The sequence below is a fragment of the Oryza brachyantha genome, chromosome 3 (assembly GCF_000231095.2).
Source record: "Oryza brachyantha chromosome 3, ObraRS2, whole genome shotgun sequence".
Taxonomy (NCBI): Eukaryota; Viridiplantae; Streptophyta; class Magnoliopsida; order Poales; family Poaceae; genus Oryza; species Oryza brachyantha.
This window is the reverse complement of record NC_023165.2, coordinates 3,520,880-3,530,851: the sequence shown is the minus strand read 5'-3', so window position 1 is coordinate 3,530,851 and position 9,972 is coordinate 3,520,880. Positions and strand designations below refer to the sequence as shown.

At 39.8% G+C, this 9,972-nt stretch overlaps 2 protein-coding genes across 4 annotated transcripts; one reads left to right on the top strand and one right to left on the bottom strand.

The window, feature by feature from the left end:
* LOC102709541 (UDP-glycosyltransferase TURAN) lies at positions 1 to 6,380 on the top strand. 3 transcript variants are annotated; one of them, XR_001549965.2, is made up of 18 exons: positions 1 to 337; positions 2,051 to 2,287; positions 2,662 to 2,695; positions 2,877 to 2,932; positions 3,003 to 3,137; positions 3,593 to 3,741; positions 3,827 to 3,916; positions 4,022 to 4,088; positions 4,159 to 4,222; positions 4,309 to 4,414; positions 4,528 to 4,694; positions 4,776 to 4,886; positions 4,954 to 5,015; positions 5,100 to 5,152; positions 5,252 to 5,327; positions 5,461 to 5,589; positions 5,743 to 5,829; positions 5,944 to 6,380. XR_001549965.2 is itself a non-coding variant. In XM_006649437.3 (17 exons), the coding sequence occupies exons 2-17, from the start codon at positions 2,177 to 2,179 to the stop codon at positions 5,752 to 5,754; spliced, it is 1,422 nt and encodes a 473-aa protein (XP_006649500.1). In that variant the 5' UTR covers positions 1 to 337; positions 2,051 to 2,176; the 3' UTR covers positions 5,755 to 6,380. The 3 variants fall into 3 exon arrangements, 1 of the variants encoding a protein (XP_006649500.1); XR_423255.3 differs by having other exon boundaries at positions 5,918 to 6,380; XM_006649437.3 differs by having other exon boundaries at positions 5,743 to 6,380.
* On the bottom strand, positions 6,318 to 7,445 carry LOC102704503 (protein DEEPER ROOTING 1-like). Its single transcript, XM_015834302.2, has 4 exons — positions 7,343 to 7,445; positions 6,856 to 7,244; positions 6,458 to 6,599; positions 6,318 to 6,337 (listed from the first exon to the last, which is right to left on the bottom strand). The coding sequence occupies exons 1-4, from the start codon at positions 7,443 to 7,445 to the stop codon at positions 6,318 to 6,320; spliced, it is 654 nt and encodes a 217-aa protein (XP_015689788.2).
* Positions 7,446 to 9,972: the final 2,527 nt, after the last annotated feature.

Genomic DNA, 9,972 nt, shown 5'->3' with positions numbered 1-9,972 from the left:
CTAGCGTCGGCTCGTCCTCCCATCAGGCAGCCACGCCCGACACCGCCTTCCCCCAGTTCCCCGCCGATCTGCACGGTCGCCGCTGCCTTCTCCCCGGCCTCCGCGCCCTGCCCCCTTGGGACTCCGCGGCCCACCGGCCTCCCGGCCGCCGCCTCCCCCTGCAGCTGCGGCCAGGCTGCGTCCTCAGGCCCGGCGGCAGGTCGCCGCGGCCACCCCCCTGCAGCCGCGCCATCCCCGGCCGCCGTGGCCATCTCGCCGCCTCGGGGCGGCGCCAGCAGTTCTCCTCCCCCCGGCAGCAGCAATACCCGGCCGTCGTGCTGCCAGCTCTCCTCCCCCGGTAAGCCCTATTTCAATTTTAGTGCTCTAAATTTTTTGATTAGTTAGTATACTGCTACGATTTTAGTTAGTGCATTTCCCTGAATTTAGTGTTTAGTTAGTGTACTGATATGATTTTAGTGAGTGGACAGCATAACCGATTTGCATGGTAGAACCTAGAAATTAATTTTTGGAGTAAGAAATGACTTTAGTTACCGCTTATTATACTGAATTTAACGTTGATGACACAAATTCATGTATGATATGATTTATTATATGATGATGAATGCCTGGGATTTAATTTTAATGTTTGAAATCAGCTGAATGGATGCATTTTAATGTTTGCAAATAAGCTGGATGGATGCTCTGTCCGCCTGGGTGATGTTCGTTTTTTTTTGCTGGGTGTTCTTTCGGCCTGGGGGTGTCCGGACAGGTTGCCATGCTTTTAAATTGAGCAGGGGCATTTTAGTCCTTTCAAAAATCGGTTTGGATGCAAAAAAAAAATGCAAATACAGCTTCAAATACATGAGAGTGGCATTTGTTAAGTTAGATGAGGGATGGCATTTTTATAAGAGCATGCTAGAGGGTAGCATTTTGTTAAAGGCAGCTGAATGGAGTGGCATATAGTTAAAATTTCTCCCTTTCTTAGCAGTTAGTCAATTCGAATTTTTGTTTGATTTATAGTTGAAGACGCGCAGATCAATAAAATCATTCTATCAAGTCCATCCTCAAATGAATCCACCCCAACCCCACATATAGTAACAGTAGGAACCGGGGCTAGTAACAATGAGCAAGATAATATAATGCTTGATCCAAATGATTGTGATGCTTTGCTTTGTAATTTGTAAATAAAGTATGTATTTTCATTTTCTAGGTTCAGGTTCAGGTTCAAGTTTTCACAATAATCATGAAGATCCGTCCCACTAGGTATGCTAATAGAGAAACTGGAATAAGGATGGTGTGCCTATGCATCATCTGAGTGATTTTCCCCCTTAAAATCTTATGAATATAACTATAGTATAATTGTAATGTAATTAAAATTTAACTAGCATGGAGTTGCATATAACTAGTATATAATAATTAACATGAAATCTTATGTGAATAAAATAAATCCACATACCGGGGCCCGCCCCATTGCCTGCAAACCCTAAAAACTCGCCCCTTCTCCAATCGATATGGCTCTCCCAGATCAATGCCAGAACAACCTGATTTACTTTAGACAGTCAATCCATGTTTGTTCATGTTGGCGATTGGTGATTTCACTAAGGCATGATTTAGCTCGCAGAAACATCGTTACAGATATATCCACCAGGGAATTTTGCTAGTTGCTACTGCATAGTGGTCGACTGGTGCCCACATGTTGCAAGCTGAACACATTCATCTGGTTGGCAAAGCAGGCTACTGACAGAGGAATTAGTCTCCTTGGTACTCGTACCGATGTTAGAAGAGTGTTGGTTGGTACAAACAAATGAATCTCTAATTGCATTGGAAAAGTATGCAAAATTGATTCATGGGTATAAATTTGCTACCATTCTTGTGCTGTTGACGATTTTAAGAAAAAGAACACTGTTATATTTGTGCAAAATCTCCAAACAAATTTTACAAATGTATCCTCTAATTGAGCATTAATGTGGTAAAGAGAATAGAAACCAAGAGTGCCATTGTGCACTTTCCTCCACTCATTTACAGGATTTTTGGAGCTAATATATAGCTAAATGCCTTTTCACTTTTTCAGGCACCTCCAGATCCTTGGTGTATCTAGATCCAGGATTTGGAGCCCTACCAAGTAGGCATACATCTCATCTGCACTCCTTGTGGGGTGGTTGGATCCGAAATTTCCACACTCTGAAGGCAAGTGGAAATGGCGGCAGCAATGGAGACAGGGAAGAGGAAGCGCGCGGCGGTGGTAGTTCTGGGAGACATTGGGCGCAGCCCTCGCATGCAGTATCATTCCCTCTCCCTTGCCAACCAGGTATTGATCCCCGTCCCGTATCCCTTCATGAATTTTCTACTTCATTCACCACTGCTCTAGAGTGGCCTATGGTTCTGGGTTATATAGCATGGTAATAACAAGGAAAGGAAGGAGATGTGGTGCTTCTCAGATATGCCAGTGCACAGATGTCATAGCTTTCTTTGGTTAATGCCCTCGATTGCTTCTCTGATGTGCAAATACTTCTAGTAGCTAAGATAGGCTTTGAGGTTAATGCATTGCATTAACTAAGCTTTTTTTCCCTTCAAGTTAGAAGAACTTTAGGGAATTGGGACATGCTCTATGTTGTGGACAACAACTCTAATGTGCCAGCAATCCAACTTAGTTTATTTGTCATTCTTTATTCTTCTTGGCAGGCTGGTATGGAAGTGGACATTGTTGCAAATGGAGGTATTATTCTTTTTGCAGTCCCACTGTACCTTTGGATTTTACTCCAGCATTATAACTGGAAGTTGCTTATACCTAACTATACCTCTTAGGGCACATAATACAAGCTGAATAACAGCTTTTGACTTTCTGTTGCATCTTCTGTTGAAATTTGACCTATGTTCTGGTTTGGGTACATGAGCAGGAAGTGACCCACATCTATTATTGAGAGAAAACCCATCAATTCACATCCACGAAATGGTACTGATTGTTGGTAACTATTATTATGTTCTCTAATTTTGCCAACTAACTTCCAAATTATACTTTCTAGAAATCAGTTCAGTTAACAGGAATATCAAAGATATCTGGTGCCCTGACGCTGCTACTTAAAGCTGTCATCCAGTTTATTGTATTGATTTGGTACCTTTCTTTCAAAATTCCTCGCCCTGATGTCTTCATTGTTCAGGTCAGTTGCCACAAAATTGCATTCAGCTTCTTTACTCACATGCATAGTTAAGAATTACATGGACAATATGTAGTTTTCTATAGTTGCTATCATTGTCAGTAGTGTAGAATTCTTTTTGAATTCATCCTCCATCACACAGGCTAGTAAATCCATGGTGTTACCACAGTATTGCACAGCTTAAGTAGCAAGTCATGTTGCGCAATGTATACAGTAGCTATTCATGACACCATTCTCGTTTCTCCTACTGCAGCCTATACTTAGTCACAGTCTTATCATTTTGTATGCTCTCTGTTGGCCTTACTAACTTACATTTTTATTACCTAGAGATCCTTATGTTGATACTTATAATTTATTTGGTGATTAGAAAATCTCATGTCTGATTTTTCGTGTTGTACAGTAACAATGAAACTAATTTCTTTTATTGGGTAAATTCCTTGTATACACCTGTTCAACAGAATCCACCCTCTGTTCCAACATTGGCTGCTGTAAAACTGGCTAGCTGGTTAAGAGGTGCTAAGTTTATTGTGGATTGGCATAACTTTGGATATACATTGCTTGGGCTGTCTCATGGCAGAAGTCATATCATAGTTAAAATCTACTTCTGGTAATTCCTTCTCCTGCTTGTTATCTGCTAGATATAGGATACCGATCATGTGTGTTCATATAGTGTTGTATCCTTTGCATTCTAGGTTTGAGAAGCATTTTGGACGGATGGCTGATGGTGCATTCTGTGTTACAAAAGCAATGAAGCATGAGCTTGATCAAAAATGGGGGATCAAGTAAGATAATACTTCCAATGTACTTTTCATGTTAAAGACTATTGTTAGCACACCACAATTTTTTGGGTCACTAGCTACAGTTCGTACTAACTTGTTGGATTTCAGTGCAACAGTTCTTTATGATCAATCTCCTGAATTTTTCCGTCCTGCTTCATTGACAGAGAAACATGAGGTGTGCATCTGTTTTCATTTATTTCCTCATCTTTCCAGTACTTTCTATTTGACCATTAGACATGAAATAGTTGTTTAGCAGGTTGGGGAATTCCATTTGTAGTGCTATTGGCAATGATGATTGCATCTCTGTTGGTACGTCGCCAACCACTCTAAATATTTCACTGCTGTAAGGAAATTTCAATTTCATACTGTTTCTACCGTTTGCTCTTACAACACAGAGAAAGAAGTGGAAGACAGGAACACTACTGTCTTTACAAGCCAGATCGATGGTGAAGTATTCTTGAAGCCTAATAGACCGGCTCTTGTTGTCAGCAGCACAAGCTGGTCTGTTCTCTTTATCTGGGTGACCTTAGTTATATCATTTTTTATACTCAGAACATCTAGTTGTTAAGATGAGAGTAAAATTTAGACTCTTTCCTCGGCCACATATATTCCAGGACACAAGATGAAGATTTCAGCATACTTCTGGAAGCAGCACTTATGTATGATAGACGTGTCGCTGCAACTTTAGGAGAAGATGACTCAGTGGATGAGAGGGAACTTTGGACTGATATCAAGAATGGGAAACAATTTTTGTACCCAAGATTGCTATTCATTATCACTGGTGTGCGCATTTTGCTAATTTGCTGCAGTAACCAGTTTTTGAGTACTGCTGTCATGATATCCATGATTCTCATTTTTTAAGGTAAAGGACCTGATAGGAAGAAGTATGAAGAGCAAATAAAAAGGTTGAAACTGAGGCGTGTTGCCTTTCGGACTATGTGGCTTGCATCAGAGGACTACCCTCTTTTACTTGGTAAGCCAGTCATTGCCAGAAGTACTCCACATTGTAGCGTAAATACTGATTCTTTGAATAATTACAGGATCGGCTGATCTAGGTGTATCATTACATACATCCTCTTCAGGGCTGGACCTACCAATGAAGGTTACTACTCATAAAGCATCTGCTCTGTTGAAAAAAATGTTTTTTTTTTAATCTATTGCTTCTAACTTGGATAATTCTTCTTAGGTGGTTGATATGTTTGGATGTGGATTACCAGTTTGTGCTGCTTCGTTCTCTTGGTAACCATGCTCCCCATATCTTTTGATCTGTTATGTTTTTGTTTTGGCCTTTATGTTGTCTAAATCCTTTACTCGCCTTTTATTCGGGTGTCTGTGCAGCATTGACGAGCTTGTAAAAGTAAATAATAATGGACTGCTTTTCTCAACATCTTCTGAGCTTGCCGATGAACTTATGGTGATTATCAATTTTAATAATTTATTTTCCACATTTATATCCATACCATAATTTTGAAATAGTTGTTGAAAGTGCTGTGATTAGTTATATCACTACAAGATATTTTATTTGTTGCAATCTCAAATCCATGCAGATGCTGTTTAAGGGTTTTCCAGAAGAATGTGATGACTTGAAATCCCTCAAGGTTGGTGCCTTGAATACTGGGTCATCTTCCAAATGGTCGACAGAATGGGAACGTCATGCACTCCCCTTGGTGAACCAGGTCAGATCTTGAACCTTGATGACTAAAGATGGACATTACAGTCACCAGAATACATCCTGCCTTTTTTTTGTAAGGAAATTTTTGGTCATAGGTTGAAATTCATGACGACATTCCAGAGATAATAAACCCGGCCTTCCTTTACTTGATTTGCAGGTCATAGGTTGAAATGCACGACGGCATTCATCGGATAGGCAAATCATGTATTATTATTCTTTACAGCTTGCTTGAAGCTCATCCCAGGTATTATAGGCGCACTATGCACTTGAGTGACAATATGTACATTTGAAGGTCGGGGAGAGATTATCGTATATTTGTTTGCTTACACCAGCTGTCGCGACGACAAATTTCTACCAGGGCATTGCAATTATTTGTCGTGGCAGAAGCTACCACCAAAATGTCCTGTAGGCCTCTAACTAATCGCCATGCATTCCTTGAGCGACTTCAATTCTTCAAGGCCAACAAACTGTGTTATTTGGCCAGAGCCTTTGTAACACATGTCCAAGTTTCAGGATGTTATAGAAACTAGAGCTGACTATTATCTTGATCTTGGACCTGACACGAATGTCCAGTCGTATTTATTTGGTAAGCAAAAGAGAAATCCATTTTGTAACATACTCCCACCTTTTGTAAACAGGCATGTACATGTACGTTGTACCAAAAACAAATGGTTCTCTCTCTAAAAAAATTCCAGGAGATCGCCCTCGTTTCGTCTTTACTGCCACCACTATTCAGATTTCCAAGACGATGTCTGGGGAGAGTTCAAAGACGGAAAAACATCAAATTTCCTGGTATTATGAATATGGACAGATTATGTTTGTTTATTGTAGGACTGAGGGAGTATCATTTTGTCAGATGAAGATTAACTTACACTCTGAATCTGTTCTGATCCATTTGCTGCCCTCTTGTTCCTCTTTCTGGGGCGTCTGAACCGCTAGATCACCGTTGATCATAGGCTTCGGCAACGCCGGTTTTTCGGTATGCGTGTTCTTGTGCAGCAATGACCATATAATCTGCCATCAAGATCATGAGAAAAAAGTATCAGCATAAACACATGAACCAATGCAGATTTCTGAACCGAGTAGAACCTTCGGGGGTGATGGTACGACATATTTATAAATAAAAAATGGTTTATGAATAAAAAATTATATACATTTTTTTAGTAATCTAAAAATTAATAATAAAAATAAACTTTGGTGATAAAAAAACTCGAAACCAACATTAAAAATTTGAATTAGATGGGGGTGGAAAGTGTCCACATCGGAGTACCTCACTGACAGTCGCTTCAGGCATCGTCTCCCTGCAGCTTGGTCGGTGGTGCAGGAAGCCACTGAGAGCACTCGCCATCACCTTCCTGAACGATCTCTGCTTTAGCTTGACCACCTCTCTTCCATTCGTGGAGCTCGACGTGCGGCTCAGAGACCTACGATGGCTGCTGCCCTCGTCGTCGTCGGCTCCGGTCACGGCGACCTCCCTGGATCCCACCAGCAACCTGAGCTCCTCCTGCAGCCCGTCGAGCTCGTCGGCGCCCGCCGTCGTCCACGGCCCGTCGGAACCATGACGGCTCTTCGGCACGCCGAACGTCCCTATGGACAGCATCGCCGCCGCCCAGGCGTCGAGACCGTCGTTCCGGTGAAGATCACCGGGCGTATGAGCACCTGAGAGAGACCAAGATTCAACAACAATGGCGTTTCGACCTGAGGTATACTGAAAATCTGAAATGCCGGGATTCCTTCTGAAAACCACTGCCACTTACGTCGAGACGATACTGCGATGGGCTCTGGTTTCCTCGTCCCGTGAAGCCTTGTCTGCATCCAGTTCAGAACCTGAAACCGCAGCAACGATTGCTGAATTAGCATTTGCCAATTGCCATTCGATGCTACAAGTTCAGACGAACAAGAGAATGTGTGTGTACCCTCATGAGCAGTTCTTGTGACCTCTTGAGACAAGTTCAGGAAAGAAAAATGTGGATGGATGGATGTACTCGGTGTGAATAAAACAGCTGATGAAAGTGCACTATATATAGGAGTTAACTCTGATCTTGCTGCAACTTTGCAGGAGAATGCACATGCAGGGTTGGATGCTGAAAGATTTCTTTCTGACCACTACAGTATCAAGGTGATTCATGATTGGAGGCTGAGAGATTTCTCTCTAACTACTACATTATCATGGAGATTACTGTCACTAGTGTTGATGAAAGTTTCTCACCACGAGTCCGGAACCTGTTCCAGAGCTCAAAGATGAATGGTAGGTTGGTACTCCTTAAACATTTCCAATTAAAGCACTGACCTTCTTGACGAGAGATGAACAAATCTTTCAGGTACCATGTGACCAAATACTCAGGAGATTTGGTTAGCGTCTCATCTCGGGGGAGGTTCATGGCCACTGCCATGTCCAGCAAACTGGGATGAAATTTTATATCTTCAGATGCACCCATTCCTAGTTCATCTTAATTGGAAGCAGGACCCAGTACACGTTCTTGATTACAGATGAGATGAAAAGGGGAAGTTAGTACTAGAGGGGGGAAAATGCACCGAGAGTCGAGAAAAGAACATTAAGATAGATTGCAGCTTGCAGCTTCCAAGAAGCATTGCCGTCTGACAAACTTGGCCACATAATTTTGAAGTATTAGTTGCCATATCATGTGTTTGCTTTGTTCCGAACTTGACGGTTTCATACTCCAAATACTAAGCAAGTAAGCAGGATAGTGGTAGTTCTTCTGTACTTTTTCTGAAGTTAGGAGAGTGAGAGATCGTACTCGAGTCATTCCACTTGGGCAATTTGCTTGGATCACTCTGCCTAGTGACTCTTGACATTTCTATTTGAAGTGCTTGTTATTGTGGTACTAAAAGATTATCATAAAAACTAATGCCATGGAGAACTACAGAATTTGTTTAAGTGCTCTGAATACACCTTCGGGGTTTCAATAATGTGATTCATAAATTTCTATATTCATTCAATGGTAAAATGGTCAATTTTATAAAAACTAGACGGTCAACTAATGGTCAACTGACCGAAGGGGTATGAAAGGGATATAATCAAAATTTAGGGGTATATAAGGGCGTAAGCAAAATTCAAGGGCATTTAAGGGATTAACTAAAATTTGAGGGGTATATAAAGGATTATTCCTTAGTTTAGTGGCGAATTTCCGAGAATCTAATCATCTCAAATCAGAGGAGGCCTTTCGCATGATTTATAAACATTATTGGTACTAGCTCTCTGTTCAAACATGCAATACTATTTGACTTGATATAGCTTTAATTTGGTTTGCAACTTTGACTACTATTTTTCTACGGTACCATCTGACAAAAAATACAATATTATAAAAGAACTTATAAAGAAAAATATATTGACCAAATAAACTAAATAACTAGTATATTTAAATACGGAGGGAGCACCACGAATACTATTTGCTCTTAGTAAATAGATAGAAGTACATACCTTGGGTCCACCTACGGGCTAAATATCCCCAAAAATTAGTTGTTTGAGATATGGTTGGTAAGTCATAGAAAAAGGCCCATACATTTTCACTTACTCTTATATAAACCAAATTTAAAATTTAAATTTGGAGTTGATTTTCGGTTTTATTCTATCATGGTTTATTTTTTAAACCTTAGCTATGAGCACGTATGTAAAAGTTTTACTCATAAATTATTTTTTAATCATTAGTAAGCAGATTCTCTTATTTTTCTAAATAGCCAAAAGATGGGGCTAAAAAATATACGAAGCAAACCAAAAATATTTTATAGGTAAATTTTTATGTATGGATTTGAGAGATTCTTCTTTATAACACCGAGTTTGTCCCAATTCAGCTATATGCAATCGAGTTTATCCCTTTAAATAGTATGGCACTGAGTTTATTAATTGTTTATACAATATACGGTTAGAGCGTTTACCTTTTTGAAATACCCAGAATAACTTTTATATACGAATATGGGATGACAATTAGTTGATTGACCCTAATAGAAGTTTCAAAAAATTATTATTCTTTATCGTCAGAAAAAAAGGGGCAGCATCATTATGTTCATCGGAAATGGTTAAATCGGAACAACACTAGATGTATATTGTCAACGGTTTAAAAACTAAAAATAGAAAATACTATACGATAAAAAAACATTAGAATCAATTCTGAAATTGTTAAATTTATGTGTTCTAAAATATAAATATTTTAAAGTTGTTTACTTATATACTAAGAAGATGTTAAAAGATTTCATTTTAATCGCTTGAGCGGTTAAATTCTAACTTGTAAATTAATTAGATTATCTTTTTAAGCAGGTGGGTGACTTTGGAATTATTGGAATGAGAGGGCCCCTTTGAATCACATGAATGAAAAAAATAAAGAAATAGAAAAAATATAGGATTCTGATAAAAATACAAGTGTAAAAC

Excerpts from the sequence above, each read along its gene's own strand:
- LOC102704503 (XM_015834302.2), bottom strand. The coding sequence starts at position 7,445 with ATGCTAATTCAGCAATCGTTGCTGCGGTTTCAGGTTCTGAACTGGATG. Across the intron at positions 7,245-7,342 it reads CATCGCAGTATCGTCTCGAC|GTGCTCATACGCCCGGTGAT; the intron begins GTAAGTGGCAGT and ends GGTCTCTCTCAG. Across the intron at positions 6,600-6,855 it reads CTGAAGCGACTGTCAGTGAG|ATTATATGGTCATTGCTGCA; the intron begins GTACTCCGATGT and ends TCTTGATGGCAG.
- LOC102709541 (XM_006649437.3), top strand. The coding sequence starts at position 2,177 with ATGGCGGCAGCAATGGAGACAGGGAAGAGGAAGCGCGCGGCGGTGGTA. Across the intron at positions 3,917-4,021 it reads GATCAAAAATGGGGGATCAA|TGCAACAGTTCTTTATGATC; the intron begins GTAAGATAATAC and ends GTTGGATTTCAG. Across the intron at positions 4,223-4,308 it reads TGATGATTGCATCTCTGTTG|AGAAAGAAGTGGAAGACAGG; the intron begins GTACGTCGCCAA and ends CTTACAACACAG.